We start from the raw sequence: 19,661 nt of genomic DNA on the forward strand, positions 1-19,661 counted from the left end.
CTAATTCTGCTCGTCATAAGAAAATTCCCATGGTGCTTCCCAGGAAAAGTCAACTCCAAGACATACAAATATTAAGATAAATGACCAATATGTTCAGCCACATCATAACCATTTATGGACCATTAGCAGATTGAGGTTTAGGAACTCTAGAGCATAAAAGTAACATGGCAAGGAGTGATTGAAGAGATATAACTGGATCGGGGGGGGGGTGGGGTGGTGAGGGTGTCAGATACCTGTTAGGAGTTAATGAATAAGCAACTTTTGATTGCACAATATGTACCATTCGTCACAAAGTCAAATTCTTGTTGTCTTTAAGAAAATGTGTACAACCGTTGAAATCTTTGTGTTTTGTGGTCAACTTGAACTCGTGTCCAGTCATCATTCAATTACTGAAATGAATTCATTTCAGAAGAATATTCATTTTCAAGAAAACCATTCATGGGGAATAAATTTTTTTCTCTATTCCAGAATTTGTTGTTTAAAGAAATTGTGCCTGCTGTCATTGACCTTAAGACTATGGCAAACATTGTATTTCCCCCATTCCTTAGGCTTAAATTAAAAAACATCTGACACAAGGAAAATCTGACATATATTACTTAGTATTTCTTTAAACATTTAATCATTTGGTTCCAAAATTGACACTCAGTTGGCATTAGTAATAGAAATTACTGTAAATGGTCAAAAATAGGACACTAAAAGCCAAGTTCACCAGACCTTTTCCTCTTAATGCTCCATTTTTTTTAAACTGCAAAAGTAATTTGGACACAGGAAATGTGGAATTCACAACTTAACAGAAAACCTTACTGTACATATTTTTGTTTTCCCACAACTTCCTCCCCTTCTTCAATGTTTTACAAATTAAAATTGTACAAAATTTTAACATTAGAACTCATTAATTTTTATTGAGTGGGTGGAGAGTTGAAGGAATTAATTACACTAACTCCAGGCTGGTGCAAAACAAGCGCCTCCTGCAACATTGAAGTAGTTTTGAATTTCCCACCTCATTTGCTGCAATGAGTTACAGATTCTTGAAAATTATCTGACCCACATCATTTGAAAAATTATCCCGCCCACATCTGAAAAAAGTTGTGTTTACCACAACTCTGCCATTTAAGATTGCAATCATGTAATCCTGTTCAATTAAAACCATGATGCAAGTGGAGTTATTTACAGTGCAATAAATCAATTATCTGGTACATTGCATGATAAGTTGTTGGATTCTCCAGACTTTTGATTATATTTAAGTGAGGGATCTTATTAAGTTCATAAAAGTTCAAGATACTATAGTACACATAAATAGATATTCAAGCAGTCCTTGTGCTGAATGAAAATATCTTAGAAACATTTTTTTAAAAAGGGAAATAAAATCCTGCTCACAACCAACCAAGTCTAAACTAATATCCAAGGACAAACACAGACAAAGATAATGATGCATTTGATTTAATCCATTTGATGGGCTGACAAATACTCTGAAGCATCTCATTATACATGGATGTATTCTTCCAATTAACATTTCACCCTTATTTGTGAGGAAAAATTCTTTATGCAGTTCATTTCTCAAAAACTGAGAAAATAGATTCTGAAACAATCATTAAAATCTTTTGGGGTAAATATTTGGGGCTACACTGCAAAAGGGGCCTGTTACAATATTTCAGCATTGTTTTAGTAGTGTTATCTATTTGGCTACAAGTATTAGCTTTTTTATCTACAGTATTTAACAAAGTAATCACAGGCATATTTAGTACAGTTTCAATAGAAACACCCTTTTCCTGAAAATACAGTAGTATTAAGGATTAGTTTCTCTGCATCATATCAGGAAGCCTTCTACCTACAACCAGAAACAAAAGTATCTACAAACCTTGTAAACAGAACTGCATCATTTTAGAACATAAATAATTCAAAATATTAACAGCCAAGTAGCAGAAATTAAAGATTTAGTGAGCCAGGGGCAAAAAAAAACACCATCCAGAAATCAAGAAAAACTAAATGTTCAGCTAACACACTGCTCAGGACAATTCTTAGCTGATTTTTTTTTTATCCTCTGTAACAGAACAAATCTTCAAAGCAAGTCATTTTTATACCAGGTTTGTGCGTCACTTGAATTCCAAAAGCACCCTTAGTCTGGCAGAAAGCTTAAAAGTATCTACATTCTTGGTGTGTCTTCTGTTGAAGTCCAAGACAAGAATATCTTGTCAATCACACAGTGTAAAAGGACCCAATTTTTTTTCTTGCAACTCCATAAATCTTGAGCACTAACATTCATTTTGCACTAGAGAGACGTTTCCAGACTATGTAGTGGACTCCCTGGGCTTGAAGAGGTAGCAGACTTGCTTGTGTCGGTTGTAAGATGGATCCCACTGTCAACAGCATTGTTATTTTCATTGAGAGATAATCTAGGAGAGGAATCGGATTTTTTCCGTGTTACGTCTTCATTATCACTATCGTCAATGAGAGGGATGTGAGTGTCAGAATCTTCTATTCGAAATTCTGGATGGGTCATAAAGTTGTGGATTGAGCTGCGCGATTCTGGTTTCTCTAATCCTTCATACAAGGAACTACGGAATGCATTCACCACTCTGAGCTGTAAGAAAAATATATACAGTGTCAGCTGCTTGAAAAAGCACCTAAGATGGATGCGATTATCAAAATATGATTAAGCTGCATTGCCAGTTGAAATCCACAGTCACATAGCAACACACGTGAAATCTGTTTCGTGCAGTATGCAGTGGAAGCTTGCACTGGGAAAAAAAACTTGTAAGACATTTTAGAGAAATAAATCAATCTTGAAAAAGCATGTCACCTTGTTGGAAGGATTTAAGCCAATGTTCCATAAAATACAAACAAAGCAGTTTATGCACCAATACTTACTGGTCCAAAGATTCATGTACCTCATTTCATTGAAGATCAAAAATATTTTTAAAAATGCAAAAACAAGAGCTACAAACAGGATCACCTCATGCGTGGGATTAGGATGCCACTGATTATGAATAAAAAGCCAAGCCTAAGATAAACACAGCATTAGGAAAATGATACATGCGAAAACACTAAATAGCAACCTGTGTAAGTGTTTAAGTATACGCCCAATACTATTTACTCAAAATTTAAACTGGTCCAATGTGGACCAGACTGCATGAAAGTGATGTGATGTTGTCAGGGGAAAAGACAGACATAGACACCAAATTTACATTTATAATATGATTCAGTATTCTCATTTGTACACACTTAGTAATGAATCCTGATTTTGGACATTGCACTAAGCATTAGGCCAGAAACTTTTATTAACATAGCATGTAGACAAAAACATTCTAAGGCACATATTTTCCTAGATAGAACCAGATAGTCACTTTCTGTTACTGATATCCTCAACTAAATGAACCTGGATAGAGAAAATACTTCGGGCAACATAAAAGCAATTTGTGCATCAACTTGATGTACAAATACATTTACACAAACATGTGAACATCTATTATTTCATCAAATACAGAATGAAAAACAAATTTATAAACAGATAATGCTATGTTTTTTTGTTCCTGTTACTGCATCATTAAAGAATCTCATTATGTTGTGTTCTCATGGTCCTTTACCATAATTGCTCAAGATTCACTGGGAAATTGCTCAAAACAACAAAATAATTTCAAAACCTCCAATTCCTTCTGAATTTCAGTCCAGCTACCATTTACCAAAAAGACAATTTGACAATTGTCAAATGAATGGGAGAGCCATGCTAAAACTGCCTTTACATTTTAATCTTCAGGTATTTAGAATGAATTAATAATTAATAAGAATTCTATAGAGCAGAATGCAATCCTAACTTTGCTTTTTAACCCCAAGGTGAAAAATATTCAAAGTATTAGTTTAGGAAGGGAAAGATTAATTAGACTGCTTACGTTTCAGAACAAAAGGAATTGCACATGCTGTTCAAGAAGTAAAGTCAAAATTCCAGTTTTCTTCTTCCTGGAACAATACTGTTTAACTAATAATAGAATATTAAGCTGGGTCAGAAGAAAGAAGTAGCCTGATACCTTAAAAGGTCAGTGCAATCCAAAGTATAGACAACCTGATGTTAAACTGAAGTACTACAGATCCAGTAATATACAACGAAACACTGCAACTGGTTTGTCCTTTTTAGCAATGGGATTTTGCAGGTTTGCAAGTCCCCCACCCCCCGCCACCGGTTAGGTTAATGGTATTTTAATAACTCAGGCACACAAGGTACACATGGTACATGGAAGAAACTAGGGTAGCTAGACTTCATAATGCAAGACATATCAAATGCTATAAAAAGACATTTAGTAAAGAGTTATGTCTGGCTCTCTTGCTGCTGTAACAGAAAGATGTAGACCTGGAAAAGGAAAGCAATGATCACAATCCAAATGAGATGCAATTTTGCTCAAGACGAAAGCCCTTCAGAGTTAATGACAAGTAGATTTACAGATCTGTCAAAGAAATGCCATTTTGTACGTTGCAGAGATGGAAGTATCACCAAATATGGGCTTATACTCAAAACATTTACACAGGCATGTTTGAATCTTTTTCTGAAGAAATTTAACTTAATTGAAATTTGGCAGGTATACATTCTCAAGTTTCATAGGCATGTTTTTGTTTCAAGTTTCACAAGTTCTCCACTTAAAATAAAACCTTTAAGACTTTATGACCATGTTAAAAACTGCATGAACAGACTGAAACAATGAAGTTTGGAGGGTACTACAGGAAAAATGAGAAACGTTAGGCATGTGGTTTAGGAAATATTAATTTCATGCACTAAGAAACAAACTCACACCCCACAGTAGTAGAAGCAGTAGTAGCAGCTGTAAACACTACATGTGTAGGGGTAGAAACATTTGTTACATCATGGTGTTGGCTGGCGATGGAAGGCTGCCGCCTTAGAGCTCCCTGAAAGGAAGTTCCAGTCTGGAAAGCATTCACTACATCCATCTGCAAGGAACCAGAGATTGTGACAGCTTGTTCATTGAAAAAAAGAGGAGAGAAAGAGAGAGAGGAGAAAGAGACAGAAAGAAAAACCATCCGATCTACAATATACAAGAGTAGAAATTATAACTAAAGGACAAGTTTTTACAGGATAGTAGTAGAGTTGTAGTTAATAAGCTAAATATCTGGGATAGTCTGGGTACAAGAGTTTTCCAATATTGATCAGAATGATTTAAGTTTTGTATTCCTACCTGAGTCTGTATTCTGTTCAGACCTCTAAACCACAATATTTGACCATGACGCAGTTCTCTCTCTGCATGGTCAATCTCTTCAATATCTTCTTCGAGTTCTTCCTCTGGAATTTCTTCCTTTTGTGTGCCAAGGCCAGCTTCTTTGAGAAACTTTAAACGGCTTGTTGGAATTGTAGCAATCATCTGTAACAGAAATACTTAATACTATCTTTCCAAATTCCACCAATTCCTGAACCACTTTATGACCGCACCGATTTAATTGACCATTTAGCTCAATGGACACACGTTATTACTACACATAGGAATGTCATAGCTGATGGGTTACCAAAAAGAAAAACTAGATACCCATGCTTGCAAATAACAACAACAAGTAAAGCAGCTCCATGTGCAGCATGGAGACATTAAATTGCAAGTATTGGTGTATGGTTTCAATGCGTGCAAAATGCAAATGAGAGGACATCCATTTTGGTTCCAAAAAGTTATGAATATCAATGGTACAGGGTAAATAGCAGTGAGGACCATTCAGTGGCTTCAGGATCTAAATATATGAATTTAAAAATGCCAGAGAGGCATAGGAAATAATCAAACTGAGTGTGCTGGCCTTTATACCTAATCAAATGTCTGAATTCTGTGCATCACCAGATCCATTTGGATTGTGTTTTTTTAAATATAAATTTACCAATGTCTAGACTACAGGGTTATTATGAAGACATTACGCAAGTAATGAATTCTCTTCAATTCAGAGCATTACAAGGGAAACTTCCAAGAAATATTTTGAGCGTATGGAAACTACTTCCACTAGTTCAGAGGCGCAAGGTTAAAAGGCATCGTTTAGTAGTAATTGATGCTGGGTGGAGCCTAGAAACAGCAAGGGCAGAAATATTGGTAAGAGTTGCTGTTTTGCTTGCACAATACACACTATAATCAGGAAATTAAACAAACATGTAACAAAGGGCACACATGGGTCTTTAATCTACAGACTGCAAGTGAATGGTAATACGTGGAGGATCTATTATGGATTAACGAAAGACAATTTTGAGGTTAGAATGATAGGAAACAAAGTAATATACTATTTTAGATCTAGAGTTGTGTAATAAAGGATGGATGATCTGGCAGTTAAGTCTTAGTGCATGGAGATCACTATTAAGTGTTAAATATAAAATTAATTGATTTAATCAGTCCAACTACAGTCTTTAAAGTCTCGCGAGAGACTTTCATAGAGTGTTGCTGTCTAAAGTTTCTCCAAAGTTTTGTCAACACATCCAGGTGAACACATGGGGAAATAGCATACTCGACCACTGCTACTTTTCTTTCCAACTGTTACACCTCTGCCTGCCATTTGGGAAGTCGGATCACTCCTCTTTCTGCTGCCAAGGTACAGGCAGAAGCTGAAACAAGAGGTGGCCATAGTTAAAACTGTTCACTGTTGGTCCAACCAATCAGTCCCCATGCTACAGGACTGCTTTAGATGACGTCAACTGGAAAATATTTCGTGATGAGGATGTCTCCAAGTTCCCGGATGGGGTCATGAGCTTCATCTAGAAGTGCATTAAGGACGCTGTTCCCCAAAAATCAGTCAGGGTTTATCCAAACCAGAAACAGTGGATCAGCAGTTCCATGCAAACAACACTTATGGCATGAGACAGAACTTACACTGCTGGTAACTAACAGGAACTCAAGAAATGCAGCTACAATCCACAAAGTCATCAAGGCACCGAAACGACAATACAGGGATAAGATCCAGACACAACTCTCCACCAACACATGCAGCTTATGGAAAGGTCTGCAGACCATCGCAGACTTCAAAGCTAAGTGCAATGGTGCTGCTAACATTGCTGCCTCTCTCACAGGTGAGCGAAATCATTTTTACGCTTCGTTCGATGTCACCAACACTGAGCCCGAGGAGAGCCGCCGAAGTGACCTGCACCTTGGTCATCTCGGAGGCTGAAGTACCCAGGTGTTTCCAATGAGTGGACAGTCGTAAAGCTGCGGGACCAGACGGCATCCCTGGCCAGGTACTCAGGATGTGCACAGCACAACTTGCAGGTGTATAGAGTGGCCTCCAGCTTCAAAACATCCACCATTGTTCCTGTACCTAAAAAGACCAAGGCAACATGTCTGAAAGACTAGTGTCCTGTCTCACTCACCTCAATAATAAGCAAATGCTTTGAGAGGCTTGACAAGGACTACATCTGCAGCTTGCTACCACCCACACTGGACCACTTATAATTCGCCTACCGACACAACCGATCAACAGATGATGCAATAGCCACAGCTCTACACACTGTCCTTACACATCTGCAGAAGGATGCTTATGTGAGAATGCTGTCCTTGGACTACAGATCAGCATTAAACACCTCCAGTAATCCTTCCTGGCTTGAAAGGAAGCTCAGAGACCTCGGCCTTGACCCTGCCTTGTGCAGCTGGACCCTGGACTTCCTGTCAGATTGCCAGGTGATAAGAATGAACTCCCTCACCTCTGCCCCTCAAACACAGGTGCCTCTCAGGGCTCTCTCCTAAACTCCTTCCTTTTTCCTCTGTATATCCATGACTGTGTCACCACCCGCAGCTCCAATTTGCTGATGATATTACATTGATTGGCTTTATCTCAAATAACGAGGCAGCCTACAGAGAAGTAGTCATCACCCTGACACAATGGTGTCAAGAAAACAAACTCTCCCTCAGTGTCGCAAAAACAAAGGAGCTGGTGTGATCTGGAGTTGAGAGGGTGAACACCTTTAAGTTCCTCAGCATACACATCACCGAGGATCTCACGTGGTCTGTATATACTGGTTGTGTGGTGAACAAAGCACAACAGCACCTCTTTCACCTCCGACAGGTGAAGAAGTTTGGCACAAGTCCCCAGATCCTAAGGACTTTCTACAGGGGAACAATTGAAAACATTCTGACTGGCTGCATCACTTGCCTCAACCGCAGGACTCTGCAGAGACTATAGATGTGAAATTTCCCACTATTGATGATATTTACAGAGACAGGTGTGTAAAAAGGGCCCGAAGGATCATTAGGGACCTGAGTCACCCTAACCACAAACTGTTCCAGCTGCTACCACAGGAAACAGTACTGTAGTATAAAAGCCAGGACTAGCAGGCTCTGGGACAGCTTCTTCCATCAGTCAATCAGACTGATTAATTCATGCTGATAAAATTGTATTCCTATGGTATATTGACTGTCCTGTTGTAAATACTATTTATTACAAATTACTATAAATTGCACATTTAGATGGAGACGTAATGTAAAGATGTTCACTCATCTACGTGAAGGATGTAAGAAATAGTCAATTCATTAAATATGAATAAAACAAGCTGTGAAGACATGGGACACTGGTATAGTGGACTGAGAAAAAAATTGAAAGGCATGACGGCAAATGATTGGCAATTTAAAGAACTAATGTAGTTAGAAATAATAGAATCTTTTTCAACAAAATAACATTCAACAGGAAATTGAACAGTCATGTCTGTCAAGCCAAGCATATGTTAATATAAGATAAAAGGCAAAGGTCAGGGTGATCCAAAAAGTGCAGCATCTGAGGTAGGGAAAATTTCAGAATTTGTCCACTCTCAGGCTTTGAAGGAGATGACTATGGAGACAATTAATTGGTGGTTATTTTGCGAAATTTTATAGATTCTAGAAGATTTCCCACAAATTGGATGGTTGCAAATGTAACCCATTGGAGGAGGGATAAAGAACTATAGATTAATTGGCCTAATTTTAAAAAGATTATCAACACTTTCTTTTTAATATGTGCATTTAGAAAGTAAGTATTGAGCAGAATTCCATATGGATTTGCAACAGAAATGACGCTTGACAATTTTTAGTTCTGGTTGTAGCTAACAGAATATACACGATGACCAGGTCATGTGATATAATAAGATGGTGCACCAGAGATTAATAAAAATTAAAGTGTGTTAACTGGGCGTAATATAATGATAAATCTAAGAAAGAAGGGCTCATGTTATGTGTGGGAGGCAGGCTTTGGATGCTACAGAGATTGTGCCTTGTATATTAATGACAGGATCGGGTGAAATATATCCAATCACAATCTGCAGATATTGGAAATCCAAGCAACACACACAAAATGCTGGAGGAACTCAGCAGCTGAGGCAGCATCTATGAAAAAGAATATTGTTGATGTTTTGCGGGACTGGAGACAACAAGTTGAGGAGTACATTTAAAAGGTTCGGGAAGGGGAGAAGAAAAACACGAAGTGATAGGTGAAACCTGAAGGGGGAGGGATTCAGTAAAGAGCTTGGAAGTTGATAGCTGAAAGAGACAGAAGGCCATAGAAGAAAGGGGGGAGGAGCTCCAGAGGGAGTCGATGGGTGGGCAAAGAGATAAGGTGAGAGGGGAAAAAGGGGTGGGAAATGGTGAAGGGTGGTGTGGGGTATTACCGTAAGTTCGAGAAATCGATATTCATGCCATCAGGCTAGAAGCTATCCAAATGAAAACGAAGTGTTGTTCCCCCAACCTACAGTGAAGGAGGTCATCAATAAACATAATGGAATGGGAAGAGGAAATAAAATGGGTGGCCATCGTATCCAAAATTTGCTGATGTTACAAAGCTGACTGTCAGAAGCTATAAAAAGGTTACAAGAGATTTAAAAGTGATGTAGATAGGGTGATGGCATGATATGGCAATGGAATATATTGTGGAATATTTTTTAAATGGCAAATGATTAACAGGTTTTGGTGTTCAGGGGACCTAAATAACCCAGAACAACTTAAAATTAACATGCATTTTTAGCAAGGACAAAATAAACAGTGTATTGGTCTTTATTTAAAGCAATTTAAGTATAGGAATGTAGAAAGGGACATACAAATTTTGAGAAGGGCGCAGAGGTGATAGAAACATGGGAACTACGTAGAAGGAAAGGGTTAGATTGATTTTAGAGTAGGCCGAAGGATCTGTACTATGTTCTATATTCTGTTTCCATCATCCAAAGTCTTTGTGTAGAGACCCCATGTCGATACCAAGACAAACTCATGAAGAGGGTTTGCTGCAAAGATTCACTAGCGATGGTGGGCTTGTCATAGTAGAAGAGCTCAAGCTGACTGGACCCCTATTCAAGTTTAGAAAAATAGAGATAATCTGATTAAAACATAATTCTTGAGGGATTTGCCAAGGTAGATGCTGAAACTAACAAGATAAATGTGGTTTAATTAATAATTTTAAAACAAGAATTCCAGTTTAAGGATATGGTTGGCCTATGAAGAAGAATGAGAAAGACTTCATTCATCCAGTGAGTTGTGATTTTTTGCATTTCGTATCCAACAAGTACAGTATATACAGGCCAGGTAGATAAACAGATTTTAAGAGAATAAAGATCACAAGGCCCTGCGTATGTGGAATGGTCTGCTGGCGACTGTGGTGGAGGCGGATACAATAGGGTCTTTTAAGAGACTCCTGGATAAGTACAGAGAGCTTAGGAAAATAGAGGGCTATGGGTAACCCTACATAATTTCTAAAGTAAGTACATGTTCAGCACAGCATTGTGGGCCAAAGGGCCTGTATTGTGCTGTAGGTTTTCTATGTTTCTGTATGGGTTAGCACAGGACAGAAGCACAAAGGTAGTAAGATCAGCTGTGATCCTCACAAATGACAGAGGAGGCACAATTAGTAATTTATAATATTGCGATTTATAGATTTTTGCTAAACAGTTATTATAGGATATGATACAGATGTGGTGATTTTAAATTAGGTGACAGATCAGCCATTTCAAAGAGAATTAGTTTGCGGCTTTTTTTTTATCCTTTCCTATTTCAATGGCACCAAAATCCTACAAACTTTTTTTTAAAAAATACATTCATGGTTTAACGTTCAATGACTATTTGATATTATAATATCCCACTCTAAAAATGTTAAGAGTTTTAAACATTTTCCTTATGCTTATGTTATTTGCAAAGCTATTTCCTGCTTATCCATTCTCTTAGAAATCATTTCCATTATCCACTTAAAATTTTATTAGATTGAAAACCCAGGAATTTTCAACACAAATTTTATTCTTCTGAAAAGAAAAGCAGATTGCATCATAACATTTACATGAATCATCACTAAGACTGAACAATTATTGTTTATTATTACAAGGTTGGCAGTTTATCCAGCTCCCTGAGACAATTTGCTTCACTTGGGTTCTGTCGAAGCTCCTGGCCTGCAGCTGCACTCAAACTTTGGTTCTTTATGGTGATGGTTCCTGCTCCTGGGGCTCACCAACCAGCCCATTTTTGATATCCCAAGGACACCATCTAGAGGACGTCAGCATGTCCTCGGGGTACTAAGGCTTTGCGGCCCCAGGGACGAGCCAGCTCTATGCTAGTATCACTGACTTGGAGAAAACGGAATATTGTGAATAGCGGATCAGCTGTCAGAGGTCTCTATAGTAGGAGAATTGCTATATCTCTCCATTTCTTTTGCTGGTGGGGGAGAATTTGTTGCCGATTCTCGAGTTGGAGAACTTGGAAGGGAAAAAGTGACACTGCAGACCTTAACATCATAAAGTGTGTTTTTTTTTTGTCTTGTTAGTCTCCCCTCTCTGCCCCTTTATTAGGGAAGGAGAAAGAGGAAGCGCTGTGGTATAGTGAACGATTAGTTTCTGTTGTACTGCACATCATAGTCTTTCTCGGGGGCTTTGCTATTACTTGGTGGGTAGAGATGCTTTCTGAAGTGGGGAGGGGAAGGGTTAATGCTTTGCTGTTGCTTGTGCGTGGGAGGGGGCACTTTGGGTTCTAACAATTTTACTGTCACTCATTCTTTGGGGAACCCTTCTGTTTTTGTGGATGTCTGTGAAAAACAAGAACTTCACTTGTAAATTGTATACATTCTCTGATATTAAATAAAACTACTGAACTAAGATAGCTGGTCATTTAGTGGACATCTTTAATAATTAAATCATGCAGACTAAATATCTCCATCATTCATTACTGATGAAAAAAGTGAAATCACACCAATGAAAATCTATAAAGGAAATGCACAGTAATGCTCAACAAAATTAGGAGTCAAACAGAAGTATAGAAAGTTCGAGTACTGTCAAGCAGTATTTGATACCAAAAGTGTGCCTGCTGGTCAATCTTGTTTTAACCATAGGGAAGAAAAAGGCAGAAAATGCCATGTCTGGTAATGGCATTTCAAATACCATAAAAATTTTACTTTCCAGAGGTAGCAGACTTGTGCTTGTATACATTAGGAATGTTTAATTCTGCAATATTATTTGCTTTAAAAGACTTGGGTTAATAAAGAACTGTTCCAAAATTTAAAATGCTTACCTGGCCCCAGAGAAGAGTTCCCATTCCTAGAAAAATACACCATAACCACTGATCAATTGTTAGTTCAGTGCAACTAAATGGCTTCCCACCAAATTGAATAATAAGGATCTGGAAAAAAAAATGGATTAAAAAATTTAAACATAACCAAAGAACCTAGCCCAACATTCAAAAACAAATGTAACAAATAGCTGGTCACAACCAACCAACTTACCTGTACCACAAATGTTCCCAGTACAATGGTACAAAATATTGGATTCCTGAAAATTCCATCGAAAACATTCCTTTCACCGTGAATTTTGCGAGCATTCACTTCATTAAACAATTGCATCAAGACAAAAGTATTAAATACAATTGTGTAGTGTTCCGAAGGAGGGGCTTGAAGAGGAGCATTTCTTCCACTGTCAATATCAAAAATTTTTTCCCCTGTAAAAAAAAATCACATTTAGAAACATCGGAAACCTACAGCACAATACAGCCACAAAGCTGTGCCGAACTTGTCCTTACCTTAGAACTACGTAGGCTTACCCATAGCCCACTACTTTTCTATGCTCCATGTATCAATCCAGGCATCTCTTAAAAGCCCCTATCGTTTCCGCCTCGACCACCACCACTGGCAGCCCATTCCATAGACTCACCACTCTCTGGGTAAAAAACTTAACCCTGACAGCTCCTCTGAACCTACTTCCAAGCACCTTAAAACTGCCCCCTTGTGCTAGCCATTTCAGCCCTGCGAAAAAGCCTTTGACTGTCCACACGATCAATGCCTCTCATTATCTTGTACACCTCTATCAGGTTAACTCTCATCCTTCGTCGCTCCAAGGAGAAAAGGCTGAGTTCACTCAACCAATTCTTATAAGGCATGCTCCCCAATCCAGGCAACATCCTTGTAAGTCTCCTCTGCATCTTTTCTATGGTTTCCACGCCCTTCCTGTAGTGAGGCGACCAGAATTGAGCAGTACTCCAAGTGGGGTCTGACCAGGCTCCTATAAAGCAGCAATGTTACCTCTCGGCTCAAACTCAATCCCACGATTGATGAAGGCCAATGCACCATATGCATTCTTAATCACAGAATCAACCTGCGTAGCAGCTTTGAGTATCCTATGGACTTGGACCCCAAGATCCCTCTGATCCTCCACACTGCCTGGAGTCTTGACATTAATGCTATATTCTGCCATTATATTTGACCTACCAAAATGAATCACCTCACACTTACTTGGGTTGAACGCCATCTGCCACTTCTCAGCCCAGTTTTGCATTCTATTGATGTCCTGCTGTAACCTCTGACAGCCCTCCACACTATCCACAACACCTCCAACCTTTGTGTCATCAGCAAATTTACTAACCCATCTCTCCACTTCCTCATCCAGGTCATGTATATAATTAAAAAAAAATCACAAACAGTAGTGGTCCCAAAACAGATCTCTGAGGTACACCACTGATCACCGGCCTCAATGCAGAATTTGATCCGTCTACAACCACTCTTTGCCTTCTGTGGGCAAGCCAGTTCTGGATCCACAAAGCAATGCCCCCTTGGATCTCATGCCTCCTTACTTTCTCAATAAGCCTTGCATGGGGTACCTTATCAAACGCCTTGCTGAAATCCATTGCTGAATTATCTACCACTCTACCTTCATCAATGTGTTTAGTCACGTCCTCAAAAAATTAAATCAGACTCATAAGGCATGATCTGCCTTTGACAAAGCCATGCTGACTATTCCTAATCGTATTATGTCTCTTCAAACGTTCATAAATCCTGCCTCTCAGGATCTTTTCCATCAACTTACCAACCACTGAAGTAAGACTCACTGGTCTATAATTTCCTGGGCTATCTCTACTCCCTTTCTTGAATAAGGGAACGATATCTGCAACCCTCCAATTCTCCGGAACCTCTCCCGTCCTCATTAATGATGCAAAGAATGTTGCCAGAGGCTCAGCAATCTCCTCCCTCGCTTCCCATAGTAGCCTGTGGTACATCCCATCCAGTCTTGGTGACTTATCAAACTTGATGCTTTCCAAAAGTTCCAGCACATCCCCTCCCAATTCTATCGGTCACCTAAACACCAAGACAATTTGGAGGCCAGTATACCCAACAACCTGCACATTTTAAAAAACCGGAGGAGCCAAAGTCTGCCATCACAAAAAGAATGGGCAAACTCTGCACAGCCATCAGAATTCAAGAGTGAAGCCAGGTTGCTGGAGCTCAGGCAGCAGCTCTATTAATTGCACATTTAACTACCATTCCTTTGCTTTGTCCTTGCATTTATTTTCCTAATTAGCATTGACAGCAGCCTTAGATATATGGATATATTATACCTGGCTCCCTCAGCTAAATCGCTCATGAGGCCCAAGCACACAGCCGTTGTGATAATCCACTAAATAGAATGCATGAACTTGGAAACGTGTGCTTAATTTTTGGCTTATGGTAAATCTTTGATTAATGTCATTACTTTAAATCCTTTAAGTAGTAATGTTACATCATTATATCAATTGAATTTTGAAAATTCAAGTATTACCCATTATCTAATTTGCTGGTCACAGGTCAAAACCAACAGATTTGTGAAATATGAATTGCTTCTCAAAAATCGTCACTTAAGTGCCCAGTATCAATAACTTCTACACATTGCTTGCTTTCTCCCTTCTTTCATGAGGATTAGATTTACTACTTTTTAATCTATTGAGATCATTCTCAAATCCAGGAAGACCTGGAAGTCTAGATCGATCACAGTTATCACCTCCACAACTAGTAAAACGGAAGAATACAGGCCATCACATGCATTTATCAGCTTTCAGTCAATTACTTCAGCACCAATCAGGACAGTTAAAATTAAGTAGAAGCAATTAATACTGATTTTTAGTAAGTTTAGGTATTAATAAAAACAAATCTGCAATTGCAATCAGAACTGCTTACCAATCAAAATGCAAAAATTAAGTGACTTATTTGAAACCCAACACATACGGTTTATGCCCTCTGCTTACCAACAAACAAGAGTGTAAATACTATAACAAGTTGGTAGATGGCATGTCCAAATATATTTTTCATCATAGTACGAGAGATGAGTGGTTTGTTTCTGCCGTAAGGCTTCCGTAGTAACAATGCTTCTGTGGGAGGTTCAGTGGCCAAAGCAAGTGATGCAAACGTATCCATGATTAGATTTACCCAAAGCATTTGCACAGCCTTCAAAGGAGAATCCTAAAAAGACAGTGAACCAATGGAATTCACATCATGCTAAATATAGAATGTTTACAAGATTGTTTTTCCTCAGTATTTGTGCAATTACTGAAGTAATCCAAGAGAAACTTATAAAGTTTCAATATACAAGTACATATGCAAATAACCAGATATCAGTCACAGCAACTTTCTCTTATGAGCAACACAGATACTTTTTAAATCACCTTTACAATATTGATTTCAGTACTGGTAGATTTCCCCAATCATCAGTGATTGATGACATTAAATTAAGGATAGTGTTAAATCAAAGGAAATCTGACCTGCTAGAAGTAATCTTGTGAATCTTCCTTCATGTACCCCAGAGGCAAGTATATTCATTTTTAGATAGGGAAACAAGAATGGGATATAATACTGCAGATGTATAAGATTTGTGCCCTGAAGAATTTTTTTTTAAAACATAATTTCTTTGAAGGCCAACCTTTGCCTGACCACTGTCATAACTTTCAACTTGTGCTTCCAATCAATCACACCAAATCTTCTCTCATACTAGATCCTCGATTTTCTATTGGATTTGAAAGTGACATAGTTTAAATGAAAGTGTGGTTTAAATTTAAAATTCCATCATATTATGGCTATTCTTTGCATAAAGGCCCTTTGACATAGAGATCATTTGCAAAGAATAGGACCCAAAATGGCTTTTTCCCTTGTTTGTTCTTCAACTATTCATCATCTGTCTTATGAGTATAAAAATGATTCATTCACTCCTTCTGGGATACATGCATCTGATTTCTTGATTCAATGCCATGCCCAATAGTACAATTACTTTTTGGCTGCCTTCTACAGATGCTATCTGCCGTTTCTAAGCTTGACTCAAATTGTTTCTAACTCTTCATCATGCTGGTAAATAAAGACCACCACACATTGATACAACTCCAAAATAATTACAACTAATCCTGGCTGCGAAAGTAAGAGGGTTGGGCATGGGGCGAGCAACCCCACCCTGCAGACATCCAGTGCTACAGAAACACCAGAGTTTCCAAAGACCACTTCCTTTGGAGAGGAAGCATCTTCACCTAGAGGATACACGAAAGTTGTGTGGTGAAAGCAGAAGCCACAGGGCAGGACCAAGAACTCCGGCGAGCTGTTGTCAACAGGCTATGCCCCAGATTGGCTTAAGACCATGATGACATACTGAAGTTCATTAATTAAACCACACCTTTTCCCTAGGTTGGTGTAATCTCCAATGTGAAATATTTAATACCTGATAATATTGATATTGGCTAACCTTACTAAAGTGCAACCAGAAACAATGCCTCAGAAATCTAAAGCCTTCCCTCCTGCACCATCACTCGAGCAGTGCATTCACCTATGTAATATCAAAGTGGGGTCAAGAAAGTGATTATCGTGTAAGCTGTTATTGCTCGAACCAAGATGCATTTCACTAAGGAAGCCCCAATTATAGGTGGCAAGATAAAGTTAATAAAAGCAGATTGTCACACAGCACTATGGAAGGAAATTGTAACTCAAGAGAATGAATCGTGTTTCGCTTTGGGATTCACCTGGACAAATTTTCAATTACCTTGGTCAAAAAAATTCCAGTGTTGATCTACTGCATAGTTTAAATTGCAAGATCAACTGAGCTGCAACCTTGGTGGGCCTGCAGCAGGTTTTGGGAGAATCTAGAAGTGAAAAAGATACTGGACTTTATCCACAGTTCACCTCGTTACAGGTACATCTAAGAGATTGGCTCCTGACCTGTGCTCAAAGAGACCTGACAATGGATAGATCAGTCGCATCTGCTTCCCCTCTCCCACCGTTCCCATCTGACCTCACTACTTTCTTCCTTTTATTCAATACACAGCCTTACTCTTCCATCAGATTCTATTATCCTCAGTCCCCTGCCACTTCCACCTATCAACTTGACCAAGCTGAGCTGTGACACAAGAGCTATACAAATGGGGCAGATTGCCAATGTGTTTCCCAATAGTTAGTGTGTCTAAACTAGATGGTATGAGTTTAAAGTGAAAGGAAAAAGGTTTAAAGGAGAGCTGAGGGGTAATTTTTCCCAAAGAGTAATCGGTATCTGGAATCAGCTGTCAGAGGAGGTAGTGTTGAAGCAGGAACAGTAATAGTCAAGTGACACCTGGACAGGTACCTGAATAAGCAAGGCATTAATACAGGCCAGTGGTGTTAGTGTACATAGGCATGATGGCTGGCATAGAGGCAAAGGGCAAGGGGCTTGCTTCCATGCCATAAAACTCTTATGATGATAGAAACACAAAAGATTTTGCTGATGCTGGAAATCCAAAGCAATACACACAAAATGCTGGAGGAGCTCAGCAGTCAGGAAGCATCTATGGCAATGAATAAACAGTCAATCCTTCAGCAGGACTGCAAAGGTAGGAAGGATCTTACACTAAGCCAGAATAAGGTGGAGAAAGGGAAGGAGGACCTTATACTAATCCAGAATAAGGTGGGAGGGAGGGGAAGAAGGACAAGCTAGAAGGTGATCGGTGAAGCCAGGTGGGTGGGGGAAGGGGATAAAGTAAGAAGCTGTGTAGCGATGAGTGGAAAAGGCAAAGGGCTGGAGAAGAAGAAATCTGAAAGGAGAGTGGACTGTGGCAGGAAGGGCACCAGGGGGAGGTGACAGAATGGACAGGTGAGGAGAAGAGGTAAGAGGCCAGAGTGGGGGATTAAAGTGGGAATGAGGTGGGGGGGGGGGGGAATGATTGAAAATTGGAGGAATTGGTGTACGTGCCATCAGGTTGGAGGCTACTGAGACAGAATGAGGTGTTGCTCCTCCAAACTGATTGTAGCAGAAGAGGTGGCGGTGGGCCAACATGTCGGAACAGAAATGGGGATAGGAATTAAAATGGTTGGCCACCAAGTAATTCTGCTTTTTGCAAATAGAGTGAAGGCACTCAACAAACTAGTCCCCCAATCTACGCCAGGTCTCACCAATGTAGAGCAGGCTGCATTCGGAGCACTGGATACAGTTGACAACCCTAACAGGTTCACAGGTGAAGTGTTGCCTCACATGGAAGGACTGTTTGGGGCTCTTATGATGGTGTGTCAGATCAGCTAAATATTGTAATAAAACATTCAAAATTGGGTCAGGCCTGCGCAACTTAAGCCCTTTATCCAGGTCAGGATAATTTGCTTAGTATTATGTATCCTGTCCTTGATCAATAATTAATGCATCATTGCCAAATTCAAAGCATGTGTGAAACTGTCATATTTGCTACAATGATTGTATTGTCCATGGAAAAAATACTTAGCTCAGGTTGTGTTTAAATTTATACCTAGGTCTTTAATCTGGAGACACAAAAGACTGCAGATGCTCATAGAGGGACCAGAAGTGGAGAGAGTGAGCAGTTTCAAGTTCCTGGTTGTCAAGATTTCTGAGGATTTAACCTGGTCCCAACATACTGATGTAGTTATAAAGAAGGCAAGAAGCACCCACATTTCATTAGGAGTTTGAAGAGATTTGGCATGTCAACAAATACAATCAAAAACTTCTAATAGATGTACCATGGACAGCATTCTGACAGGCTGCATCACTGACTGGTATTGCGGAGCTACTGCACAGGACCTAAAGAAGCCACAGAGGGTTGTAAATCTAGTCTATCTTGGGAACTAGCCTACAAAGAACCCAGAGCATCTTCAGGGAGCGTGTCTCAGAAAGGCAGCGTCCATTATTAAGGATCTCCAGCACCCAGGACATGTCCTTTTCTCACTGTTACCATCAGGTAGGAGGTACAGAAGCCTGAAGGCACACACTCAGCGATTCAGGAACAGCTTCTTTCCCTCTGCCATCCGATTCCTAAATGGACATTGAACCCTTGGACAGTACCTCACTTTTTTAAATATACAGTGTTTCTGTTTTTTTTGCATGTTTTCTAATCTATTCAATATGTATGCTATAATTGATGTACTATTTATTATTTTTTTCTCTTCTATATTACGTATTGCATTGAACTGCTGCTGTTAAGTTAACAAATTTCATGTCACATGCCAGCAATAATAAACCTGAT

General features: G+C 39.1%; 1 protein-coding gene across 6 annotated transcripts in view; it reads right to left on the reverse strand.

Annotated features, from left to right (window-relative positions):
* Positions 1 to 596: 596 nt before the first annotated feature.
* LOC132398346 (plasma membrane calcium-transporting ATPase 1-like) overlaps positions 597 to 19,661 on the reverse strand; it is a 124,625-nt gene continuing 105,560 nt past the window's right edge. For 5 of the 6 annotated variants that reach the window (XM_059977634.1, XM_059977639.1, XM_059977638.1 and 2 more), the window contains exons 17-21: positions 15,435 to 15,648; positions 12,670 to 12,881; positions 12,459 to 12,566; positions 5,181 to 5,363; positions 597 to 2,581 (exon numbers count right to left, since the gene is read on the reverse strand). In XM_059977634.1, the coding sequence (XP_059833617.1) occupies positions 2,270 to 2,581; positions 5,181 to 5,363; positions 12,459 to 12,566; positions 12,670 to 12,881; positions 15,435 to 15,648 (1,029 nt within the window). In that variant the 3' untranslated portion in view covers positions 597 to 2,269. Of the gene's footprint in view, positions 2,582 to 4,821; positions 4,936 to 5,180; positions 5,364 to 12,458; positions 12,567 to 12,669; positions 12,882 to 15,434; positions 15,649 to 19,661 lie in introns of all 6 variants that reach the window. The other variant, XM_059977640.1, reaches the window with a different exon arrangement.

Source organism: Hypanus sabinus, chromosome 8, assembly GCF_030144855.1.
Source record: "Hypanus sabinus isolate sHypSab1 chromosome 8, sHypSab1.hap1, whole genome shotgun sequence".
NCBI lineage: Eukaryota > Metazoa > Chordata > Chondrichthyes > Myliobatiformes > Dasyatidae > Hypanus > Hypanus sabinus.